This window comes from Salvelinus namaycush, chromosome 4, assembly GCF_016432855.1.
Source record: "Salvelinus namaycush isolate Seneca chromosome 4, SaNama_1.0, whole genome shotgun sequence".
Classification (NCBI taxonomy): domain Eukaryota; kingdom Metazoa; phylum Chordata; class Actinopteri; order Salmoniformes; family Salmonidae; genus Salvelinus; species Salvelinus namaycush.
Window position 1 is genome coordinate 58,714,451 of NC_052310.1, and position 27,531 is coordinate 58,741,981.

Below are 27,531 nucleotides of genomic sequence, written 5' to 3' on the forward strand. Positions count from 1 at the left end.
TCAGGCACAACAAAGTGTCAGGCACAACAAGTATGCGCACATCTCAGAACTCTACCCCAGCTCCAACAGAGTAAGAGTATCTGGACTGGACAGCTGGCATTTTGTCTTTCTACAGTGTCTTCTCTGGCACACTGACCCATCTGTACACATTCGAGCCCCTCTAACCAACATTTGCGGTTGATTCAGTGACTTTGCGCCAGGTAGCCAATACTGCACAATTTAATACGGCACTTCCCCCCAATCCCCCAGTTCCCTGATACATGTGTAAATATGGTATTTTAAATCGTGCCTTCCTGTATTAAACTCATGCTACACAGTGTATTCTATAGAGCCATTTACTTTGTTTGTATCCTTATCTTTTATTATTCTTAGTTTTTGCATTGTCAAGAAGGAACCTGCAAGTAAGAATTTAATTGGAGAGTATATACACCATGTGTATCCTGTACATACTTGAAACTAGAGTAGCCTCCTGTGTCCTGGAGGAACACCTGACCTGAGTATTCAGTCACAATCTTCTGTGAATTGTGGCAACTGCAAGATGAGATATTTTCAACTCTATTCAACCAGATAAATACTCACATAACTTTCCACACTGGAGTCACTAATAAACTATGTACTGTTAATTAATATTTATGCAAGTACAAGACAAGGAACATTTTCTTTTCCCCTGATATTTCCCCTGTTCATTGTTGTCATTTGGAAATAAACCACAAAAACCCTTTTTTAGAAACTCTGGTTGGATTTAGAGTTATTGTGGTGCTCTTGTCTAAACTTGTGAATGTACCTAATCCAAAGATAGGGAAAAGTTTAGAAACAGCAAAAAAAGAGCATTAGAGACAACTCACTAGTCTTACTTAACATACAGGTTTCTCTAACCCACCTGTATGCTATGTAATGTAGGTGGTGTCTATTGACTATCTATTTTGGTCAAAATCCCATGATTGTATTAGACGCTTTAATAAAATAAAATGTATGTATATTACAAACCAAGGTGGATGTCATAAAACAAGACACTATCCAAATCAACATTGAAATCCAAATGTCACTGTGCTCCCATAGTTCACGGAGTGTATTTCAAACCTGTTCCTGAGGACCCACATATGTGTTCCAGCCCCGAACTAACATGTCTGACTCAATGGATCAGCCAATCACAAAGTCCTTGATTAGTTGAATGAAGTGTGTTAGTGCTGAGCTGGAGCAAAAGCCTACACATCATATAGGTCCCCAGAGGCAGGGCTGAAGACCAGTGATGAAGAACACAGATTTAAAACATCAGTCTAACTCCACTCTTCCACTACTGAGGTCACTGGTCAGATGCATGACATCATAAAAGGGTCAAAGCGTGGAGTCCAGGGTCTGCTGGGGGTCTGATGATGTCATCACCAGGCAGAGACGTTTGGAGAGCTCAGGACCAACCCGGCGAGTTGTGGAAGTCACGCCCTCCCCTCTGCGAATCAGGAGGTCCGATAGCAGTGACAGTTTCTCACGCTCTGACTTGCACCGACTGTACGCCTGCCAACGACATCACAATGCGGAGAGCAATTGTGAGATTCAGTGTGGGGAAAACAAAACACATGCTGTATGTGTGCGTACGTATTGTGTGTGGTTTTACCTGGTTGAGTAGCTGTGGAGAGGGGTAGGCAGCGAGGATGGCAGAGGCCATATCTTGGCTGACTCTGTTCAGCTGCTGGATCTGTCTCTTCCAGACCTGCAGCAGTCCTTTCCCAGCCCTGTCCACTTTCTGGCCTCCAGCCCACTCACTCTCTAGGTAGAACGAGAAGCCTGTCTTCTCCCTCTCTCGTCTGGAGACAGACACACAATATGAGATGTTACTCCCTTACAACTCTGCACAGCTGTATATTGTAATGACTTACTGATTGAGTGGTTCTATATTGAAATTACACAGTTGACCATTTATCTGTCACAGCAGCTCACTCACTTGAATGGGGCCTCAGCTACTGCTTTGGTTGCCATGGCGATGTGGTCAGAGAACTCCTTCCAGGTGGACAGGAAATGCACCTGAACCCCCGTGTGTAGCTGCAGGTGTACCACGGCCTGATGGGATGGATGTTGGACGACCAAGAGAGACTGTTACAGAGGTACTTTGGAAAACTGTCACAAGTGTCCTACATGACATGAAGCATGTAGGCTTACCTTTACTCCATACAAGTGGACATGGGTGTGCATGGGAGTCATACACTCCAAAAATCTGAGGGGGCCCAAAGTACGTGAGGATGGCTGGGGGGTGGTCTGTAGGAGTGCTAGGCCTCCCGACCGTAAGTTTGAGAATTTAGCATTTTTCAAACACCTGAAAACAGCTTTTTCCTGCTATCTAGACCCATAATGTATGTAAACAAATGTCTATTTTTCTACATATCTAAGCATACCTCGAGCTGTCTGTATCCTCCTGAGGGTGGTTCTTTTTTTAAAGAAACTAAATATGCTTCTCTGCATCTCTACTAAAATCTGGGTAAAAATTGAAAGTGGCGAACCGTGACTATTGGACTTAGGCCTTCAGTTGAGATTTTTTTCTCTCCAATACTTCCTATCCAAAATCATGAAAACAACCGATACAGAGCATCACTTAATGCGCCCGACATAATATTGTGTAGTCGGACCATTCTAGTGCAGACTCTAGCACAGGAGAAGAAATGCTTTTTGATGACAAAATCAAAACGGGCCTGAGCTGTGCTTCAGGCTGCAGCTCACACAGAGACAGCACAGGGACACAATAGCAGCGGTGTGTAAATCATGGGGGAACCAAGCCAGGGGAAAAAAGCCATATTACAACTTATGTTGTGATAATTGCGTTGTTAAGGCTACTCTATACCCATTAGAATTGCATTCATATGCCACTGTGATATACACAGTGTACAAAACATTTGGAAAAACTTTCTAATACTTTGTTGCACCCCTTTTGCCCTCAGAACAGCGTTAGGGCATGGACTCTACAATGTATAGAAAGCGTTCCACAGGGATGCTGGCCCATGTTCACTCCAATGCTTCCCACAGTTATGTCAAGTTGGCTGGATGTCCTTTGGGAGGTGGACCATTCTTGATACACACAGGAAATTGTTGCGCATGAAAAGTCAAACAGCGGCGCAGTTCGTCACACTCAAACCAGTGTGCCTGGCACCTACTACCATACCCCATTCAAAGGCACTTAAAATATTTTGTCTTGCCCATTCATGCTCTGAATGGCACACACACAATCCATGTCTCAATTGTCTCAAGGCTTAAAAATCCTTATTTAACCTGTCTCCTCCCCTTCATATTCACCAGGGATGGGCAACTGGCGGCCCATGGGCCACCCCCCTTTTGAAGGCCCTCGGATCAATCCTCCCCTCCTCCCTGAACGCAACATGTAAAGTGTTGGTCCAATGTTTCATGAGCTGAAATAAAAGATCCCAGAAATGTTCCATACTCACAAAAAGCTTCTCTCTAAAATGTTGTGCACAAATTTGTTTACATCCCTGTTAGTGAGCATTTCTCCTTTGCCAAAATAACCCATCCACTTGACAGGTGTGGCATATCAAGAAGGTGATTAAACAGCATGCTCATTACACAGGTGCACCTTGTGCTGGGGACAATAAAAGCCCACAAAAATGCAGTTGTCACAACACAATGCCACAGATGTTTCAAGTTTAGAGTGAGCATGCAATTGGCACCAATTGCTACACTGTCCTTCTCATAACACATATCAAAGCTACAAGCTAAGGTTAAATCTACACCTGGTTTCCTCTATCGTAATCACTCCTCTTTCACCCCAGCTGCCAAACTAACCCTGATTCAGATGACCATCCTACCCATGCTAGATCACGGAGATGTAATTTATAGATCGGCAGGTAAGGGTGCTCTCGAGCGGCTTGATGTTCTTTACTATTCGGCCATAAGATTTGCCACAATGCACCTTATAGAACACATCCCTGCGCTCTATACTCCTCTGTAAACTGGTCATATCTGTAAACCTGAAGCAAGACCCTCTGGTTGATGCTTATTTATAAAACCCTCTTAGGCATCACTCCCCCCTATTTGAGATACCTACTGCAACTCATCCTCCACATACATCACCCGTTCTGCCAGTCACATTCTGCCAGTCACAAACTGGACAGTTTTATCTACATTCAAAGACTCAATCATGGACACTATTACTGACAAATGTAGGGCTGCTTCGCGTGATGTATTGTTGTCTCTACCTTTTTGCCCTTTGTGCTGTTGTCTGTGCCTAACAATGTTTGTACCATGTTTGTGCTGCTGCCATGTTGTGTCACTACCATGTTGTTGTCATGTTGTGTTGCTACTATGCTGTGTTGCTGCCATTCTATCTTAGGTATCTCTTTATGTAGTGGTGTGATGTCTCTCTTGTTGTGATGCGTGTTTTGTCCTACTTTTTTATTTTTAATCCCAGCCCCATCCCTGCAGGAGGCTTTTTGCCTCCTGGTAGGCCTTCATTGTATATAAGAATTTGTTCTTAATTGACTTGCCTAATTAAATAAAGGTTAAATAAAAAATAAGTAAGTAACCTTGTCCGAGACAGATCGGCCCATAGTTGAGTTGGTTTCAAAGACTAAAAACTTGCTCATATAGTATTTGCAAAGACAATTCCACACACTATATTATCAAATGATTACCAGCTGCTAATGATGACAACCCACCTCCTCTACCTCAACTCGAGACACCTTGGGCAGTGCATCACCTTCATCTTTCTTCCTCCTCTTTTTCACCGCCCCCTTTCCTGCTGCTTGCTCATCCCCCAGAACCGCATCCCGGAACTTCTTCTGATTCTGGGATTTCTGGGATCTGTAGGCAAAACAATGTTTTTTGGGGCAAAATGGAGGACTTTTATGGGACACAGCTTGACGAAGTTTGATGTTTCTACAAGAAACACTTTTCCTTCCTCCAAGTCACACTTATTTGAAATGCTAACATTTTATAATAACTTCTAGCAATAAACCATTTAATTATGAATGCTTAATTTTTATAAAACTATAAATACCCCCAAGGGGACAGTTGCATAGTACCTTGTCCCTACATAATGCACTTTGTAGGCAATATGGTGCCATTTGGGACACAGACCACATCCCTCTCCAGCCCCCTCACCTGAAGTATTTCTCCAGGTCTATGACCACCAGACTGGGGGTCCTGCCAGGGTTGCGAGCCTGCAGACCCAGGGTCCAGGAGGTCAAAGAGGCGCTATAGTCTGCACCTCCACCCCTCTGTTCCTGGGTAACATACAGACAGGGAGGAGGGAGGTAGGTCAGAATCTGGTCACAGTGTATTGCCTAATAGTTGTAAAAGTGTCCTGGATTGATGCAATTATTATCAGCACAAGTGTTGAGACGGCAACGGTTGTTTTGTGTATTTTTTTACGCATTTTTAGCATTAAATACTGTACATCATCAATGTGTGACTATGCCTTCTTGGTTGTTGTTATTGTTGCTCGACAACAAGGTATTTTTAAGCAATAAGGCCAGAGGGGGTGTGGATTCTGGCCAAAATACCACGGCTAAGGGCTGTTCTTAAGCACAACGCAACGTGGAGTGCCTGGATACAGCCCTTCCCTGAGGTGCCTTATTGCTATTATTAACTGGTTACCAATGTAATTAGAGCAGTAAAAATAAATGTTCTCATACCAGTGGTATACGGGTCTGATATCACAGCTTTCAGACAAAATCAGCATTTAGGGCTCAAACCACCCAGTTTATAAATCAGCAATATGCTACAACAAAACATGCCAATATGCTCTTCTGGGTCATTGTCAATGGTGAGCCCATGTCAGCATTTTAGGATGTTTTGTTGTAGCCTCTGTAAGCTTTTCACTCATCATTATTCATGATACATTCATGTTTTTCCATAAATCGTGGCATTATCAGGATTAATTTATAACTGTTCAGAAACATGTTCTTCTCTTACTTGAATAGAAAATGGCACAAGACATTATTCACCATTCAATTCTGGTCGGGCAAAACATAACCCACAACAAGAAAAAGCTGCAAATGCATCCAAGGAGTTTGTAGAATTACAAGCTTGATGTCGTCATTGCATGCAAGGAATACAGGACAAAAAATAGTCCATTTTTGACTACTTTCATACACTTCATTTAGCTCATTAATCTAGAGGTTCACATACTTTTTCCCACAAAGAAAGTGAATGTTGGATCAATTTGCTCAATAAAGAAATTAAAAAGTATAATTGGTTTTGTGGCATTTTAAAATCAGATACACTTCATCTATACTCAACAAAAAAATTTAAGCAACATAAAAAGTGTTGGTCACATATTTCATGAGCTGAAATAAAAGATCCCAGAACTTACCATTTGCATAAAAAGCTTTATTTCTCTCAAATTTTTGGCACCAACTGGTTTAAATCCCTGTTAGTGAGCGTTTATCCTAAATCAAGATAATCCATCCACCTGACAGTTGTGGCATATCAAGACGGTGATTAAATGGCATGATCATTACACAGGTGCACCTTGTGCTGGGGACAATAAAAGGCCACACTAAAAATGTCTCAAGTTGAGGGAGTGTTCAATGTCATACTGACTGCAGGAATGTTCACCAAAGCTGTTGCCAGAGAATTTAATGTTAATTTCTCTACCATAAGCCTCCTCTCCAACATTGTTTTAGAGAATTTGGCAGTATGTCCAACAGGCCTCAAATGCAGACCATGTGTAACCACACCAGCCCAGGACCTCCACATCCGGCTTCTTCACCAGTGGGATCGTCTGAGACCAGCCATCCGGACAGCTGATGAAACTGTGGGTTTGCACAACCGAATAATTTCTGCACAAACTGTCAGAAACGGTGCCAGGGAAGCTCAGCTGCGTGCTCGTCGTCCTCACCAGGGTCTTGACCTGACTGCAGTTCGGCGTCGTAACCAACTTTAGTGGGCAAATCCCGGTTTCAACTGTACCGGGAAGATGGCAGACAGTGTGTATGGCGTTGTATGGTTGAGCAGTTTGCTGATGTCAACATTGTGAACAGAGTGTCCCATGTTGGAGGTGGGGTTATGATTTGGGCAGGCATATGCTACAGACAACGAACACAATTGCATTTAATCAATGGCAATTTATATGCAGAGATACCGTGACGAGATCCTGAGGCCCATTGTTGTGCCAATTATCCGCCGCCATCACCTCATGTTTCAGTATGATAATGCACGGCAGTATGTCGCAAGGATCTGTACACAATTCCTGGAAACTGAAAATGTCCCAGTTCTTCCATGGCCTGCATTCTCACCAGACATATCACCCATTGAGCATGTTTGGATGCTCTGGATCTATGTGGACAACAGCATGTTCCAGTTCCCGCCAATATCCAGCAACTTCGCACAGCCATTTAAGCGGAGTGGGACAACATTCCACGAGCCACAATCAACAGACTGATCAACTCTATGCAAAGGAGATATGTCACCCCAATCCTTTTTTTTTTTTTAAGTATCGGTCACCAACAGATGCATATCTGTATTCCCAGTCATGTGAAATCCATAGATTAGGGTCTAATGAATTTAATTCAATTGACTGATTTCCTTACATGAACTGTAACTCAGTAAAATCATTTAAATTGTTGCATTTATATTTTTGTTCAGTGTATTAGTACATTTTAGGTCAAATTTATGCAGAACTAAAGAAAATGCTAAAGTTTTCAAACTTTCTCTAAGCACTGTATGCATATAATGGTGTGTACATACATTATGGACAGTATATTAATAGAAAAGGTGTGTACAGCTGTAGTTACATAAAATGAAGCTTGACTAGAATACAGTATATACAGATGAAGTGGGTAAAAAACAGTATGTAAACATTATTAAAGTGACCCGTGTTCAATGACTATGTAACAATTTGTAAAGTCAAAACAATTTCAATGTTTGAGGAAAAAAATGCATTCTCATCTTTAGATCAGAGTTGTAGTTGTACTGACTTACACAGTGCCTTCAGAAAGTATTCATACCCCTTGACTTATTCCACATTTTGTTGTGTTACAGCCTGAATTCAAAATTGAATAAATTGTATTTTCCTCACCCATCTACACACAATACCCCATAATGACAAAGTGAAAACATGTTTTAATTGAACATGAAATACTGAAACTAATTTACATACAGTACCAGTCAAAAGTTTGGACACACCTACTCATTCAAGGGTTTACCATTTTCTACACTACCTGTTCAAAAGTTTGAGGTCACTCAGAAATGTTCTTGTTTTTGAAAGAAAAGCCCTTGTTTTTTGTCCATTAAAATAACATAAAATTGATCAGAAATACAGTGTAGACATTGTTAATGTTATAAATGACTATTGTAGCTGGAAATGGCAGATTTTTTAGGCGTAGAGGCCCATTATCAGCAACCGTCACTCCTGTGCTCCAATGGCACGTTGTGTTAGCCTTTTAAAATTATAAACTTGGACTAGCTAATTGATCATTAGAAAACCCTTTTGTAATGATGTTAGCACAGTTGAAAACCGTAGTTCTGATTAAAGAAGCAATAAAACTGGCCTTCTTTAGACTAGTTGAGTATCTGGAGCATCAGTATTTGTGGGTTCGATTACAGGCTCAAAATGGCCAGAAACGTGGCCTAAGTGGTCTAAGGCACTGCATCGCAGTGCTAGCTGTGCCACCAGAGATTCTGGGTTCGAGCCCAGGCTCTGTCGCAGCCAGCCGCGATCGGGAGGCCCATGGGGCGGCTCACAATTGGCCCAGCGTCGTCTGGGTTAGGGAGGGTTTGGCCGGCAGGGATATCCTTGTCTCATCGCGCACTAGTGACTCCTGTGGCGGGCCGTGCGCAGTGCACGCTGACCAGGTCGCCAGGTGTACGGTGTTTCCTCCGACACATTGGTGCGACTGGCTTCCGGGTTGGATGTGCATTGTGTCAAGAAGCAGTGCGGCTTGGTTGGGTTTCGGAGGACGCATGGCTCTCGACCTTCGCCTCTCCCGAGTTGCAGCGATGAGACAAGACTAACTACTACCAATTGGATACCACGAAATTGGGGAGACAAAATGGGTAAAAATAAATAAATAAATAAAATGGCCAGAAACAAAGACCTTTCTTCTGAAACGCGTCAGTCTATTCTTGTTCTGAGAAATGAAGGCCATGAGAGAAATTGCCAAGAAACTGAAGATCTTATACAACGCTGTGTACTACTCCCTTCACAGAACAGCACAAACTGGCTCTAACCAGAATAGAAAGAGGAGTGGGAGGCCCCAGCGCACAAATGAACAAGAGGACAAGTACATTAGAGTGTCTATTTAGAGAAAGACGCCTCACAACTGGCAGCTTCATTAAATAGTACCCGCAAAACACCAATCTCAACATCAACAGTGAAGAGGCGACTCCGGGATGATGGCCTTCTAGGCAAAGAAAAAGCCATATCTCAGACTGGCCAATAAAAATAAAAGATTAAGATGGGCAAAAGAACACAGACACTGGACAGTGGAACTCTGCCTAGGAGTTATTCTTAACTTGTTTAGGCTTGCCATAACAAAGGGGTTGAATACTTATTGACTCAAGACATTTCAGATTTTCATTTAGGAAAACATAATTCCACTTTGATATTGTGTGACAATTTGACAAGTGACAATTTTGGGGGGAATTTAATACATTTCTAATTCAGGCTGTAACAACAAAATATGGAAAAGGTCAGGGGTGTGAATACTTCATGAAAGCACTCTACATAGGGCAGCAGTCTCTAAGGTGCAGGGTTGAGTACCGGGTGGTAGCCAGCTAATAACAGTGACTAAAGGGCAGGGTACTGGGTGGAGGCTGGCTAGTGTGTGTACACTGAGTGCTCTTTCAATGACAGATTGACCATGTGAATCCAGGTGAAAGCTATGATACCTTATTGATGTCACCTGTTAAATCCACTTCAATCAGTGTAGCTGAAGGAGAGGAGACAGGTTAAAAATATATTTTTTAACCTTGAGACAATTGAGACATGGATTGTGTAAGTGTGCCATTCAGAGGGTGAATGGGCAAGACAAAAGATTTAAGTGCCTTTGAGCGAGTTATGGTAGTAGGTATCAGGTGCACTGGTTTGAGTGTGCCAAGAACTGCAACGCTGCTGAGTTTCACACCAACAGTTTCCTGTGTGTATTAAGAATGGTTCAAAACCCATAGGACATCCAGCCAACTTGACTACTGTGGGAAGCATTGGAGTCAACATGGGCCAGCATCCCTGTGGAACGATTGACACCTTGTAATGCCCCGATGAATTAAGGCTGTTCTGAGGGCAAAGGGGGGTGCAACTCAATATTAGGAAGGTGTTCCTAATGTTTTGTACACTCTGTATGCATGTATAGACCTATGACCATGAACTGCTGTGTGCACACCCCTCCCCAACTAGCACATTCAAGCTAGTCAGCAGAAATAGGAAGTGGGATGAAACCATAGCCATGCCCAACCCAGAGAGGTGTCACTCACCTGAGTGTAGCTGTGGATCAGGTTGATGAAGTCATCAACAGGTACTTGCATCACTGTGTGGGCCTCCGGGATACACAACACCTCACCTGTCTGAGAAGCAACAGAGATTAAGGGCTTTGATTTGATTTGCTTGTTCGACATAGATCAACCACTGCAGTCAGCGACTGCCAAGTGACTGATCTACAAATCACCTGGCATAATGAATACTCATTATTATACTACTCATTATTATTTGTACATCAGTCAATCAGTAAAAATGTACCCATAATGCATCACGGATTCAACACGACCACAAAAAGCTATGGGTTGCGTGTAGGGGTGTGAACGTTTAAAAGAGATTGGGATACATAACGTGAAGAAAAATCCCTAACCATAAAACGTCCCCCCCCCACATAATTAAAATCACAGTGCAGTTATCACAAAACATTATTTTCCGTGTTATAGCCTGACTAGACAATAGGCAATAAAGGCCTGGGGAAAGTTGTGTAATTTAAATGAAACCAGGAGAGGAAGAGGGAAACTTTAGGCTACTTTGGTGAATTTGCAAGGCATTCAAGACAAACATTGCGAGATTCAGATTACCAGGACACATGCGCACCACGGTTCTTTGTGCCTGCCCCCTCATTTCTCTCCCTCCCTCGCCATGGCTCGCCTGGGGCGTATTCAGTATTCTGTTGCAAATGTTTCGGAATGGAAGCAAACGGAGCAAAACCGGGAGGGACCTACCTGAATTTGTCCAATAGAAACTCTCGTTTAAGTTGCAAACTGTTTGGACTAATGATTACAACCCTGCTCTTTTGCGTCCCTAATAATGCGAGTGTGTGTTCAGTTTTCAGTCTGTTGCGTGTAGAATATCCTCGCCTATTCATTGATGATAGACCCTGCTTTTTACTGAAGTTGCAAGACATTGCAAGCCAAGAAATTGCAAGATACAGCATTTAATTTCGATTTATAGGCCTAGTGCACGAACTGCCTATACTGTGCCTTACTCCTCTCTCTCTGTCCCTTGATAGCTCGCTATGAAAGATGCAAGTGTTCATGTTCTCAGAAGTACAGCAAATAGTCTCCTCCGTTCCAAAAATATTGAATCTTAGGAGTCTATTTGTAGCGGAATCGAATCTTGACACTCAGAAATGGGAGTCGAAACCGAGAGTCGACATTCAAGGAGTCGAGGAATCAATTATTTTGGAGAGCGACGCTCCACCATCGTCGTTAATAGTTGGGAAAATGGCAGAGAAAGGCAACAGACAGCAGCTAAGTCCTGTATGGCAATGAGAAGGTGGAATTGAGGTACAGTAATGATAGTACATGTAGAATGTTTACCCATCTGAAAGGGACGCACCATGAGACCCAAACTGTTTTTGACAGCAGCACAGCTGCATTGTGAATTCACATGTAAAATGGCAGTTTAAACATTAAGAAACAGTTTTGATTTGTCACATCCCCAGTTGCGTTGCATGAATAAGATGAAGATAAAAACACACTTGTGCTTGGTTAATACAGTATGGATAAGCATGGCAAGGGGAGAAGCGATAGAGATGTGTGTGTGTGATGCTCCAGTCACCTGAGTGCTAGGTGTTCTCCTGACCCAGTTGACGCTGCGAGGGAGGGGCTGTTTCTCTATGGCACAGCTGCAGCCCATGGCCTGGAGTGACGTCAGCAAAGGGCCCCCACCTTCCAACTGCAACAGAGCTACACACAAACACACACGTGCACATATGTTGGAAACTGGGAACAACAAAATCCTCTGTGTAGCCCTTACTTACACCTATTCAATGCTTTTAAATCCATGCGGGTGAGACTGTGAGCAAGTGCACACTCTGGGAGAAAGGTAGGGAATCGAAACACAGCCACTGCCTCTCTTCAACACACCTGGATCCACAGACACCACCATGTGTTTGATGCACTCCTCTGGTCGCAGTGCTTTCACAGCCTCTGCCAGGGCCGCCTTCTCCGCCTTCTGCTTCTCCTGCTGCAGCATCCGCGCCTCCTTGTCCCCCTGTTGCCTCTCCCTGGCCTCCCTCCTCAGCTCCTCCCTGGACCCCTGGATCTCCTCACCAGTCCTCTTGGAGGGCTTCCTCTTGGCAGGGGAGGTGGTGCTCCTAGCCCAGGAGGATGGCTTTGGTGGGGGCCACAGCTGAGGGAGAGCTGCCTCCTCTGGGTCATCCCAGTCTGGTCCTCCACATTTCTCCTTCCTACGATGACTGTTTAGGATCTCGTATGAGGTGAAAATAGGTTCGGACTCTGAGTGACCATTCGGTGCCAACAGACCTAAACCACCAGGAGGGTCAGGTGAGGAGTGATGGTTGTCCTGTCCATTACTGAGAGTGGAGGATGTAGGCTCCAAACCCTCCTGTCTCTGTTTGAGTCTCAGCGCCAGGGGGATATAGGGAACGTCCTCTTCCTCATCACTACTGATCATCATAACATCAGCCAACCCTATGGGGAGGTCTGTATGAGAGCTGTCCAGGACCACCAGGTCTGGTTGGTCTGTGTGGCTCTGGGAGGCTTGGCTCAAGCTACGGCCGGGCTGGAGGAAGTCATACACAGGGAGATCCTCGTCCAGGTCACTGGTGGAGTCACTGTAGCTGCCCATGGTGGGTCCAGTCTCAGATAGTCAAGACGGACTGTGGATGGAGAAAGCAGGTTAAAATCAGAACCATGGTGTTATGTTGGCAGGCACCATTGGATTCTGTATGGTTGGCACTATTAATTATGTTCCATCCAGAATGATAACATGCATAGTTATTGTACAATCTATTGGAGTAGGCCTAAATAAGCTAAAGCGTATCCAAATTGGCCTTCCTCTCTGGCCATACTAGCCTCAAGAGACCGCTAGTGAGTGCTGTTCTTCTGACGTTGTAGTTCCGCTCTAGGTCATCTTCAACCTAGATTCCGCTTAGGGTACAATGTCAGGAAGAACAGCGCTCAATGGATAGCGAAGGTGCAACCAAGAAGAGTAGTAATATGTTCAGATTCTGCATCAGTTTTGTGTAGTCTAAGATCAGGGAAGTCAGAACGTGAGGATTTATATAAATACATTTGATTTGATTTGTGGATAGAAATGATGTTGTTAGGGTTACAAAGAAATGGGATAGAGATTCAATTTTGTTGGATCCCTGCTCAAACAGGAGTCAATGGAAATTATTTAGTAGATATACAGGTGCAATTAGGGAGAGGAGAGGTTAAAACATGAATCCAAAAGTTTAAGTTAGATTGCTGGCAGAGGAAAATATAGTAAAAGGAAATCTGTACAAGAAATTGGGTCTTGTAATGGGAACAGAAGAGATTAAGTAATGTTGTCAACAACAAAAAAATGCTGGGTTAAAAACAACCCAATTTGGATAAATATTGGACAGAACACACGTTGGATTATTTTGAACCAGCCAGCTGGGTCACCTAGTTTGCTTGTTGGGTTATTGATGCTGGGCTATTGAGCTATGACCCACCGGGTCAGATCAGAAGACTGGTGGCGTGGCTTTCGTGTTGGCCACCCGAGAGATTAAATGTCATTCCAGTTCTCTGGTCATCTGTTCTGTTGTTTTTCAAGAGAGTGTAGGATGAGATTAAGGCATATGGGATTGAATTATTTGAACTTGGTAGGGAAGCATGTTACTGGAATGTGTGATGGGTGTATGGTGGAAGAAACGGATGAACATGTTGTATTTTATTGTCAATTGTATGGGAGAGTTTGACAGGGTCAGAGGTTGGACGGGGCTGGGGTGGTATTTTGGGTGGTGGTGGGGGGGGGGTAGTGAGGTTTGTAGGGGATATAGATTAATAGGAAGGCCGTGACTGGCCTCACACTCCAGTGGCTTCAAAGCCTCTCACTGGCCAATACAAAGCATCAGCAATCCAGGGTTTATATCAGGGTTCCCCAAATGGTGGCCAGCAAGCGGTTTTATTTGGCCTCCCAAGTTTTCTGAGCAATATTTTTTTTTTTTAAGACTAAAAACACCAGGAAATCAGCTCCAAGTGATTTTAATTTTGGAGATCTGTTCCCAAGTATTCCCAGAGACACGTGATCGTATGCAAATGTAAGCAAGGTTTGAAATGACTATGTTTTGGTCAAATATTATATCTGTTTGGGTATCCTGCGGGTCAATTTTCAGTCTACAAATTATTTATAATTATGTCCCGGCCCCCAGACCATCCGCTCAAGAAAAATTGTCCCGCGGCTGAATCGAGTTGATAAGGAGCTGATCGTGGACTCCAGGAAAAGGCGGACAGGCCCTCCTTAACAGGGGCTGTAGTGGAGCGGGTCCACATCACCAACGAACGATCATGGTCCAAACACACCAAGACAGTCGTGAAGAGGGCACGACAACACCTTTCCCCCTCAGGAGACTGAAAAGATTTGGCATGGGTCCTCAGATCCTCAAAAAGTTCTACAGCTGCACCATCGAGAGCATCCTGACCGGTTGCATCACCGCCTGGTATGGCAACTGCTCGGCATCTGACCGTAAGGCGCTACAGGGGGTAGTACGGCCCAGTACATCACTGGGGCCAAACTTCCTGCAATCCAGAACCTATATAATAGGCGGTGTCAGAGGAAAGCCCATAAAATTGTCTGAGACTCCAGTCACCCAAGTTATAGACTGTTTTCTCTGCTACCGCATGGCAAGCGGTACCGGAGCGCCAAGTCTAGGACCAAAAGGCTCCTTAATTAACAGCTTCTACCCCCAAGCCATAAGACTGCTGAACAATTAATCAAACGGCCACCGGATATTACATTGACACCCCCCCATTTGTTTTGTACACTGCTGCTACTCGCTGTTTATTATCTAAGCATAGTCACTTCACCCCTACATGTACAAATTACTTCAACTAACCTGTACCCCCGCACACTGACTGTATATAGCCTCGTTATTGCTATGTTGTGTTACTTTATTTGGTAAATATTTTTTTAACTCTTCTTGAACGGCACTGTTGGTTAATTCAGGCTAGGATCTATTTCTCTCAATTTATGCCTGACTTGACGTGCTCAAAGTAAACTGCCTGTCGCTCAGGCCCTGAAGCCAGGATATGCATATAATTGGTACCATTGGAAAGAAAACTCAGAAATTTGTAGAAATTTTAAAATAATGTAGGAGACTATAACACAATAGATATGGTAGGAGAAAATCCAAAGAAAAACCAACCAGAGTTTTTTTTTTTTGAGCGCCCATGCTCTTCCAATGGAACGTATTAGGTAAAAAAATGTAATCTAGCTCCCAGTATGCAATTCCTATGTCTTCCACTGGGTGTCAATTGTCTTTGTTTTGGAAGAACAGAAACAAGCCTGAAACCTTGAACAGACTTGGAAATTCGTCTATGCGCGCGCACCTACGTACGAGGACACGTACCCGCTAATATCGTTTTCCCATTGAACATACTTCTTTCCGTATGAAATATTATAGTTTAATTACATTTTAGGGTATCTGAGGATTAAATAGAAACGTATTTTGTCTTGTTTTAACAAAGTTTAGCGGTAGCTTTTTGGATTCCTTTCTCTGCCTGTTGAACGAGTTGATTACTCAATTCGATGGCGCCAACTAAACTGACCTTTTGGGATATAAAGAAAGATTTTATCTAATAAAACAACACTATATGTTGTAGCTGGGACCCTCTGGATGACAAATCAGAGGAAGATTTTCAAACAGTAAGTGAATATTTAAATCGCCATTTGTGAATTTATGAAACCTGTGCCGGCGGGAAAATATTTTGATGTGAGGCGCCGTCCTCAAACAATCCCATGGCATGCTTTCGCTGTAAAGCCTACTGTAAATCGGGCAGTGCAATTAGATTAACACGAATTTAAGCTTTTAACCGATATGACACTTGTATGTACATAAATGTTTAATATCCATAAGTTGTATGATTATTTATACTCCCTCTGCCCAAGAACACCAAGGTAACCGGTCTTAATGACTATTGCCCTGTAGCCAATTCGTAAGCCGCCCCAAACAGATGACACCATCTCTATTGAACTCCTAGACTATCCTTTCCCACTTGGACAAAAGGAAGACCTATGTGAGAATGTTGTTCATTGACTATAGCTCAGAGTTCAACACCATAGTGCCCTTCAAGCTTATCACTAAGCTTGAAGGACACGGACTAAACATCTCCCTCTGCAACTGGATCCTGGACTTCCTGACGGGACACCCCCCAGGTGGTGAGGGTAGGCAACAACACATCCACCACACTGACCCTCAACACAGGGGCCCCTCAGGGGTGCGTGCTTAGTCCCCTCTTGTACTCCCTGTTCACCAACAACTGCATGGCACGACTCCAACACCATCATGAAGTTTGCCGACGACACCAGTGGTAGGCCTGATTACTTTATACTTTATTTTTTATTTCACCTTTATTTAGCCAGGTAGGCTAGTTGAGAACAAGTTCCCATTTGCAACTGCGACCTGGCCAAGATAAAGCATAACAATTTGACACATACAACACAGAGTTACACATGGAATAAACAAAACATACAGTCAATAATGCAGTAGAAAAAAAATAAAACAAAAGTCTATATACAGTGAGTGCAAATGAGGTAAGGCAATAAATAGGCCATGGTGGCGAAGTAATTACAATATAGCAATTAAAACACTGGAATGGTAGATGTGCAGAAGATGAATGTGCAAGTAGAGATACTGGGGTGCAAAGGAGCAAGATAAATATATAAATACAGTATGGGGATGAGGTAGTTTGATGGGCTATTTACAGGTGCAGTGATTTGTGAGCTGCTCTGACAGCTGGTGCTTAAAGCTAGTGAGGGAGATATGAGTCTCCAGCTTCAGTGGTTTTTGCAGTTCGTTCCAGTCATTGGCAGCAGAGAACTGGAAAGAAAGGCGACCAAAGGAGGAATTGGCTTTGGGTGTGACCAGTGAGATATACCTGCTGGAGCGTGTGCTATGAGTGGGTGCTGCTATGGTAACCAGTGAGCTGAGATAAGGCGGGGCTTTACCTAGCAGAGACTTGTAGATGACCTGGAGCCAGTGGGTTTGGCGACGAGTATGAAGCGAGGGCCAACCAACGAGAGTGTACAGGTCGCAGTGGTGGGTAGTGTATGGGGCTTTGGTGACAAAACGGATGGCACTGTGATAGACTGCATCCAATTTGTTGAGTAGAGTGTTGGAGGCTATTTTATAGATGACATCGCCGAATTCGAGGATCGGTAGGATGGTCAGTTTTACGAGGGTATGTTTGGCAGCATGAGTGAAGGATGCTTTGTTGCGATATAGGAAGCCGATTCTAGATTTAATTTTGGATTGGAGATGCTCAATGCGAGTCTGGAAGGAGAGTTTACAGTCTAACCAGACACCTAGTTATTTGTAGTTGTCCACGTATTCTAAGTCAGAGCCATCAAGAGTAGTGATGCTGGACGGGCGGGCAGTGATCGATTGAATAGCATGCATTAAGTTTTACTTGCATTTAAGAGCAGTTGGAGGCCACGGAAGGAGAGTTGTATGGCATTGAAGCTCGTCTGGAGGTTAGTTAACACAGTGTTCAAAGAGGGGCCAGAAGTATACAGAATGGTGTCGTCTGCGTAGAGGTGGATCAGAGAATCACCAGCAGCAAGAGCGACATCATTAATGTATACAGAGAAGAGAGTCGGCCCAAGAATTGAACCCTGTGGCACCCCCATAGAGACTGTCAGAGGCCCGGACAACAGGCCCTCCGATTTGACACACTGAACTCTATCAGAGAAGTAGTTGGTAAACCAGGCGAGACAATCATTTGAGAAACCAAGGCTGTTGAGTCTGCCGATAAGAATGTGGAGATTGACAGAGTCGAAAGCCTTGGCCAGGTCGATGAATACGGCTGCACAGTAATGTCTCTCTCTCTAGAAAGGCCTGCTCTCTGAAGTGTTTTAGGGAGCGTTTGACGGTGATGAGGGGTGATCGTTTGGTCGCAGACCCATTACGGATGCAGGCAATGAGGCAGTGATCGCTGAGATCTTGATTGAAAACAGCAGTGTATTTGGAGGGGGAGTTAGTTAGGATGATATCTATGAGGGTGCCCGTGTTTACAGATTTGGGGTTGTACCTGGTAGGTTCAGTGATGATTTGTGTGAGATTGAGGGCATCAAGCTTAGATTGTAGGATGGCCGGGGTGTTAAGCATGTCCCAGTTTAGGTCACCTAGTAGCACGAGCTCAGAAGATAGATGGGGATAGATCACTCACGACAATGAGAGCCTATAGGGAAGAAGTCAGAGACTTTGCAATGTGGTTGTCAAGTTTTGACCTCTTTCTTGTGCAATTCCCCACTTGAAAAGGACAGTCCCTCCACATGAAGATTTTAACTGGATTTCACTCAATAAACAGCCATGGAATCAGTTGTTTGTCTTTTATTTACCATTCTTTGGTTGGCAGTAAACAGGTGAAAAACCTCAAAAAAGAGATGACAAATACAAGTGATTATTTGAGTTGACAGCCTAATTAAATACACAAAATTATCCACATCCACCTCAGAAACACATTTCTGCCATTATCAAATACAAGGTTTCCACTGTTAAGCAAATGTTTCCCAAAATAGAAACCCACCATTTTTAATCAAATGAGCAGAATCAGTACACTTTTATCCAAATTTGCATTTTAGCCAAACACATTCAAAATACCTCTAGTAGCAAAAAACCACACTTATTTTCTAATCAGCAGTTAAGCAGACAAATCCTACATCTTTTAGCCAAAGATTTTCCAGACTATACATTTGTTACTGAATTAAGAACTTGGTTTACTAAGATTTCTACAAAGTTTAACTTACTTTTAACCATTTCAAACAAGTTCTATCAACAATGAATTTGGCTCTTCTTACTTTATACCCCACAAACAACATTTGAAGTTATAAATACCACTGCAAAAGTCCTATCAAAGTTAAGAGTTAAGTCTGTGTTTTCCAGAGTATCATTAACAGTGCACTGCTTAAGTCAGTCTAACAAAACATGGCCAATATGGCGCTTACCGGCTGTCTTTCACAGTTTTGTGGAGGGCTTGGACTTGCACAGTCACCTTGATCACATAGATGAAGTTTCCTTGGTCTTGTGGTGCTATAAATGCTCCTTTCACTGCGTTCTAAAGACAACAGCAGAGCCAGGTGCTGGCACGCCCAGATTGCCTGGAAGATTTGTTCCACCTGGTTCACCACTGATTGAAGGAGGAGGAGTTTCACCACTGAGGAGCTCCCAGGCAGTTTGACAGCACACCTCCCACTCAATCTTCCCACGGGAACCGATGGAAAGATTGTAAATCAGCACCTACATACTGCCGGTCAGCTCCGAGTTTGATCCTCAACTGGTAGCAAGACAACCAAGCGTCGAACATCTCTGTGCAGGACTGTTGTTTGCGTAGCTTCTTTCAGGACTTTGGCCGATGGTCGGTTTAGTGCGGGTTTTGTGACAGGAAAACAACCTCTCCCTCAGCTTCAGCAAGACAAAGGAGCTGATCATGGGCTATCAGAAACGGAGTGCCGAACATGCCCCCATTCATATTGACAGGGCTGTAGTGGAGCGTGTCGAGAGCTTCAAGTTCTTCGGTGTCTACATCACAAAGGATTTTCATGGTCCAAACTAGGGCTGGGTGGTATACCGTATTTTAGAATATACCAGTATTGATGCGCGGACCGGTTTGGGTTTTTCTGCTGTTTCCTGAAGTCCACGATCATCTCCTTTGTTCTGTTGACGTTGAGTGATAGGTTGTTTTCCTGACACCACACTCCGAGTGCCCTCACCTCCTCCCTATAGGCTGTCTCGTCGTTTTTGGTGATCAAGCCTACTACTGTTGTGTAGTCTGCAAACTTGATGATTGAGTTGGAGGCTTGCATGGCCACACAGTCATGGGTGAACAGGGAGTACACTAGGGGGCTGAGCACGCACCCTTGTGGGGCCCCAGTGTTGAGGATCAGCGAAGTGGAGATGTTGTTTCCCACCTTCACCACCTGGGGGTGGCCTGTCAGGAAGTCCAGGACCCAATCGCACAGTGCGGGGTTGAGAGCCAGGGCCTCAAGCTTAATGATGAACTATGGTGTTGAATGCTGAGCTGTAGTCAATGAACAGCATTCTTACATAGATATTCCTCTTGTCCTGATGGGACAGGGCAGTGTGCAGTGTGATGGCGATCGTATCGTCTGTGGACCTATTGGGGCGGTATGTAAATGGCAGTGAGTCTAGGGTGACAGGTAAGGTGGAGTTGATATGATCCTTGACTAGTCTCTCATAGCACTTCATGATGACAGAAGTGAGTGCTACTGGGGCGATAGTCATTCAGTTCAGTTACCTTTGCCTTCTTGGGTACAGGACCAATGGTGGCCATCTTGAAGCATGTGGGGACAGCAGACTGGGATAGGGAGAGATTGAATATGTCTGTAAACACCAGCCAGCTGGTCTATGCATGCTCTGAGGAAGTGGCTAGGGATGGCGTCTGGGCCGGCAGCCTTGCGAGGGTTAACACGTTTAAAATATCTTACTCACGTCGGCCACAGAGGGCCCACAGTCCTTGGAAGTGGGCCGCGTCGGGGGCACTGTATTATCCTCAAAGCGGGCAAAGAAGGTGATTAATTTGTCTGGAAGCAAGATGTCGGTGTCCGTGACGTGGCTGATTATCTTTTTGTAGTCCGTGATTGTCTGTAGACCCTGCCACATATGTCTCGTGTCTGAGCTGTTGAATTGCGACTTCACTTTGTCCCTATACTAACATTTTGCTTGTTTGATTGCCGCGGAGGGAATAACTACACTGTTTGTGTTCGGCCATATTCTCGGTCATCTTTCCATGGTTAAATGCGGTGGTTCGCACTTTCAGATTTGCACGAATGCAAAACTGAAAAGAGGAATACGCAAAGCATTAACATGTTAGCTACATGAAGTAGCTAAGAGAAAACATTCAAAGTAGCAAAAGATTATAGGGTCACCTAGGAAACACGTAGGTTCCTACCCTGTCACAATAACTCCTCCCTGGCGGTTTCATTTGTCGTCATGTCAAACAACACTATTCAAAGTGCCCATTATTATATTCTACTTATAGAATTAGAATAATCATTCCATTTCCATGATTCCAACAGTTCACCTAAGTGCTCTAAATCGCAAGTCCAATTAAAAACAAGGCCTAGATTGTTTGCCCATATCGTGCAGCCCTACATTGCAGTATAGAAATGATCGCAAATCAGAAAATTGTTGAAAATTGCAAAAATTACTTTTGGTTGAAGTTGAATTGAACAGTATAAAACAATCAGAATGGAGAAAGCCCCATTGAAATAATTTAGAATATATGTGTTGCCACCCTAAAGTCACGCACTACTCATAATGCAAATGTATAACTTCTTTATTTAAAAATACATGAAATACTATCAAATAGTAGGCCTGATTACCAACAATGACGAGACAGCCTATAGGGAGGAGGTGAGGGCCCTGGAAGTGTGGTGCCAGGAAAATAACCTCTCACCCAACGTCAACAAAAAAAAAAGGAGTTGATCGTGAATGTCAGGAAACCGCAGAGGAAGCACCCCCCTATCCAAATCGACGGGACCGTAGTGGAGAAGATGGAAAGCTTTAAGTTCCTCGACGTACATATCACTGACAAACTCAAATCGTCCACCCACACAGACAGTGTGGTGAAGGCGGCGCAACAGCGCCTCTTCAACCTCAGGAGGCTGAAAGAAATTTGTCTTGGCAACTTAACCCCTCAAACTTTTACTGATGCACAATTGAGAGCATCCTGTCGGGCTGTATTACCGCCTGGTACGGCAACTGCACCGCCCGCAACCTCAGGGCTCTTCAGAGGGTGGTACGGTCTGCCCAACGCATCACCAGGGGAGTACCAAGGCTCGATCCTAGGCCCCATGCTCTTCTCAATTTACATCAACAACATAGCTCAGAAGCTCTCATCCATTTATATGCAGATGATAGTCTTATACTCAGCTGGCCCCTCCCCGAATTGTGTTAAACGCTCTACAACAAAGCTTTCTTAGTGTCCAACATGCTTTCTCTGCCCTTAACCTTGTTCTGAACGCCTCCAAAGCAAATGCCATGTGGTTTGGTAAGAAGAATGCCCCTCCCCACAGGTGTGATTACTACCTCTGAGGGTTCAGAGCTTGAGGTAGTCACCTCATGCAAGTACTTGGGAGTATAACTAGACGGTACAACTGTCCTTCTCTCAACACATATCAAAGCTGCAGGCTAAAGTTAAATCTAGACTTGTTTTCCTCTATCCTAATCGCTTCTCTTTCAACCTAGCTGCCAAACTAACCCTTATTCAGATGACTATCCTACCCATGCTAGACTACGGAGACGTAATTTATAGATCGGCAGGTAAGGGTGCTCTCGAGCGGCTAGATGTTCTTTACCATTCGGCCATCAGATTTGCCACCAATGCACCTTATAGAACACATCACTGCACTCTATACTCCTCTGTAAACTGGTCATCTCTGATTACCTGTCACAAGACCTACTGGTTGATGCTTATTTATAAAAATCCTCTTAGGCCTCACTCCCCCCATCTGAGATATTTACTGCAGCCCTCGTCCTCCACATACAACACCCATTCTGCCAGTCACATTCTGTTTAAGGTCCCGAAAGCACACAAATCCCTGGGTCACTCGTCTTTTCAATTCGCTGCAGCTAGCGATTGGAACAAGCTGCAAACACTCAAACTGGACAGCTTTAGCTCAATCTCCTCATTCAAAGACTCAATCATGGACACTCTTACTGGCAGTTGTAGCTGCTTTGTGTGATGTATTGTTGTCTCCACCTTCTTGTCCTTTGTGCTGTTGTGTGTGCCCAATAATGTTTGTACCATATTTTGTGCTGCTACCATGTTGTGCTGCTGCCATGTGTTGCAATGGGCTGGAAACTTTCCAGGAAATTATCTTATAACAGTGAACCTTTGTGGTATACACATAAGGCAATTCTAGGTCTTGTGGCATATTTTGGATAAACTATCCCCAATTCAATGGAATTGCAACCCTCTGCATGCACTGTGCATTCATCCATCACATGTGCAGTGCACTCTTCCATCACATGTACAGCTGATTCTCAAGATCTTGCACACTAATGACATGCTATTGAGCCCACACTACTACACTGTCTGAGCCAAGGACTACATGCTTTCTGGTAAGTTTTGATGACAATACTGGGTGGGGTGAATATATTTTATATGACATGATTTTTTGTTTACTAGTAAATAGTAGCCTACAGCAAAGTGTGTTTAGATAATTTCTAACTTGTTAACAATTTCTCCTAGTTAGTTTTTGCTACCATGTGGGGTTTAGCTTGCTTGAGCCTGCTAACTGTTTCCGTACATGTTTCATTTGAAAACAGTTCTTACAAGGGAGTTGTTTAATCTAACTGGTTAACTATTTATCTGTACATGGAATTGCATTTCGTTTTTTTTTTTACCCGTTTTTTTCTCATCTTTACAGGAAAATGCCCCGGGCACCACCTTATGTGTGGAGACATTTCACTGCAGCTAATGTAGAAGGAAAAGCTGTGTACATTTTAGAGGTCAACCGATTATGATTTTTCAACGCCGATACCGATTATTGGAGGACCAAAAAAAGCTGATACCGATTAATCGGACGATTTTTGGGGGGGGGGGATAATGACAATTACAACAATACTGAATGAACACTTATTTTAACTTAATATAATACATCAATAAAATCAATTTAGCCTCAAATAAATAATGAAGCATGTTCAATTTGGTTTAAATAATGCAAAAACAAAGTGTTGGAGAAGAAAGTAAAAGTGCAATATGTGCCATGTAAGAAAGCTAACGTTTAAGTTCCTTGCTCAGAACATGAGAAAGCTGGTGGTTCCTTTTTAACATGAGTCTTCAATATTCCCAGGTAGGAAGTTTTAGGTTGTAGTTATTATAGGAATTATGGGACTATTTCTCTCTATACCATTTGTATTTCATTAACCTTTGACTTTTGGATGTTCTTATAGGCACTTTAGTATTGCCAGTGTAACAGTATAGCTTCCATCCCTCTCCTCGCTCCTACCTGGGCTCGAACCAGGAACACAACGACAACAGCGACCCTCGAAGCAGCGTTACCCATGCAGAGCAAGGGGAATAACTACTCCAAGTCTCAGAGCGAGTGACGTTTGAAACGCTATTAGCGTGCATCCCGCTAACTAGCTAGCCATTTCACATCGGTTACACCAGCCTAATCTTGGGAGTTGATAGGCTTGAAGCACAGCGAAGAGCTTCTGGCAAAACGCACGAAAGTGCTGTTTGAATGAATGCTTACGAGCCTGCTGCTGCCTACCACCGCTCAGTCAGACTGCTCTATCAAATCATAGACTTAGTTATAACATAATAACACACAGAAATACGAGCCTTAGGTCATTAATATGGTCGCATCCGGAAACTATCATCTCGAAAACAAGACGTTTATTCTTTCAGTGAAATACGGAACCGTTCCGTATTTTATCTAACGGGTGGCATCCATAAATCAAAATATTCCTGTTACATTGCACAACCTTCAATGTTATGTCATAATTACGTAAAATTCTGCACATTTGCAGAACATGCACATTTGTGGCCTTCTGGATGTCATTTTGCAGGGCTCTGGCAGTGCTCCTCCTTCCACAAAGGTGGAGGTAGCGGTCCTGCTGCTGGGTTGTTGCCCTCCTACGGCCTCCTCCACGTCTCCTGATGTACTGGCCTGTCTCCTGGTAGCGCCTCCATGCTCTGGACACTACGCTGACAGACACAGCAAACCTTCTTGCCACAGCTCGCATTGATGTGCCATCCTGGATGAGCTGCACTACCTGAGCCACTTGTGTGGGTTGTAGACTCCGTCTCATGCTACCACTAGAGTGAAAGCACCGCCAGCATTCAAAAGTGATCAAAACATCAGCCAGGAAGCATAGGAACTGAGAAGTGGTCTGTGGTCACCACCTGCAGAACCACTCCTTTATTGGGGGTGTCTTGCTAATTGCCTATAATTTCCACCTTTTGTCTATTCCATTTGCACAACAGCATGTGAAATTTATTGTCAATCAGTGTTGCTTCCTAAGTGGACAGTTTGATTTCACAGAAGTGTGATTGACTTGGAGTTACATTGTGTTGTTTAAGTGTTCCCTTTATTTTTTTGAGCAGTGTATATCCCAATGCAAAAAACATCTACATTTAAATGGTATTAATATTAATTCCCATATTTTCCCATTAATTCCCACAGAAAGTTTCCACCTCTGAATATTCCCCAAAATGTGCAACCCTAGTTGCTACCATGCTGTGGTGTCATGTGTTGCTGCCATGCTATGTTGTTGTTTTAGGTCTCTCTTTATGTAGTGTTGTGTTGCGTCTTTTGTCATGTGTGTTTTGTCCTATATTATTATTATTTTTTTAATCCCAGCCCCCGTCCACGCAGGAGGCCTTTTGGTAGGCCATCATTCTAAATAATAATTTGTTCTTAACTGACTTGCCTAGTTAAATAAAAATAATATAACACTAGTCACTTTAATAATGTTAACATATTTTGCATTACTCATCTCACATGTATATACCGTATTCTATCCCACTGTATCTAAGTCTATGCCGCTCTGACATTGCTCGCCCAATATTTATATATTTTTAATTCCATTCCTTTACTTTAGATTTGTGTGTATTGTTGTGCAATTGTTAGATATTACTGTTAGATATTTCTGTACTGTTAGAGCTAGAAACACAAGCATTTCACTACACCCGCAATAACATCTGCTAAACACGTGTATGTGACAAATACAATTATTTGAATACCGTCACACCATCAAAAAATAAAAATAAATAGTGATATGATATTTTGACCATATCACACAGCACTAGTCCAAAAACACCAACACAGTTGTGAAGAGGGCACAACAATGCCTCTTCCCCCTCAGGAGGCTGAAAAGATTTGGCATGGGCCCTCAGATCCTCAAAAAGATATATAACTGCACCATTGAGAGCATCTTGACTGGCTCCATCACCGCTTGGTATTATAACTGCTTGGCACCTGACCCCAGGGCACTACAGAGGGTAGAGCAGGGATGGGCAACTCCAGTCCTCAGGGGCCTGATTGGTGTCACACTTTTGTCCCAGCCCCCGTTAACACACCTGACTCCAATAATCAACTAATCATGATCTTCAGTTTAGAATACCAGGTGCTGTCAAAGGAAGGTCCTAACAATTGTTGTCAACGACTGTCCTCTCTACTACGGCACAGAGTACCTACGCACCAAGTCTGGAACCAACAGGACCCTGAACAGCTTCTACCCCCAAGCCATAAGACTGCTAAATAGTTAACTGCACTGACCCCTCACATAAGCTGCTGCTACTGTTTACTATCTGGTTAATAGACATTTGTCGGAGCACGTCAAACGAAAGACTAGTTTCTCAGTGACTCGTTCAATTTAATAATGACTAGAGTCAGTAAAGAGTCGTTCAAAAATAACGACTCGTTTGCGTACTGCATATCAATACTGCTCAATGTGCCTGCTAGCTACATTGACAATCAGGAACTGAGCTAGCAAGTGATTTTGGGCACTGATAAACCGCGTGTAAGTTAGTTGGTGCTTTATTTACGATAGTTTGACAGCTTACAGAAGATGAAGTTGTAGACATGTTGTTCTCAGAAATCAGTCCTGAGCGAGCAGCCAGACTTTCCCCGACTCGATAGACTATGCAGTTCACTTACTACTTTTTAATGCACATGTTTTTACTTGAAATACTGCACTAAACACTAAAGCTATAGTTAACGTGTATGCAATTATCGTAACAGTAACATTCGAGGCCTATGGGTTGGGTTAATGTCATACTATTACATTTAGCTAGTAACGTTAAATGTTGTCGAGGCGTGTTAGCTATCTAACGTTTAGCTAGCAATACAAAGTTAATATTAATAATTGAACATAATTATCTACTCACGTTCTTGTAGAAGGGGTTCAATATTTTATTTTCAGGACAAAAATTATTTCGTTAACTTTCGAGCTATTTCGTCTTGCTAGCCTTTTTGTAACTGGATTTTAATAACAATTTTGGATTCCGCGGGTTTTGTGGACGAACTAGTTACCACAGCCACAATTATGGTTAAACCCCGCCTATATCTACAATTTCTCTTTTTAACAATTTTATTTTAAACCTTAACCACACTGGCAACCGTATGCCAAAACGTCATTTTTAATTAAG

At 43.3% G+C, this 27,531-nt stretch overlaps 1 protein-coding gene across 1 annotated transcript; it reads right to left on the reverse strand.

Annotated features, from left to right (window-relative positions):
- Window positions 1-343: 343 nt before the first annotated feature.
- On the reverse strand, window positions 344-27,383 carry eme1 (essential meiotic structure-specific endonuclease 1). The gene is made up of 7 exons (XM_038990601.1): window positions 27,271-27,383; window positions 12,286-13,040; window positions 11,978-12,105; window positions 10,414-10,503; window positions 1,940-2,055; window positions 1,613-1,802; window positions 344-1,512 (listed from the first exon to the last, which is right to left on the reverse strand). Exons 2-7 carry the CDS (start codon window positions 13,007-13,009, stop codon window positions 1,336-1,338), a joined length of 1,425 nt encoding a protein of 474 aa, XP_038846529.1. The 5' UTR covers window positions 13,010-13,040; window positions 27,271-27,383; the 3' UTR covers window positions 344-1,335.
- Between the last annotated feature and the right edge of the window lie 148 nt (window positions 27,384-27,531).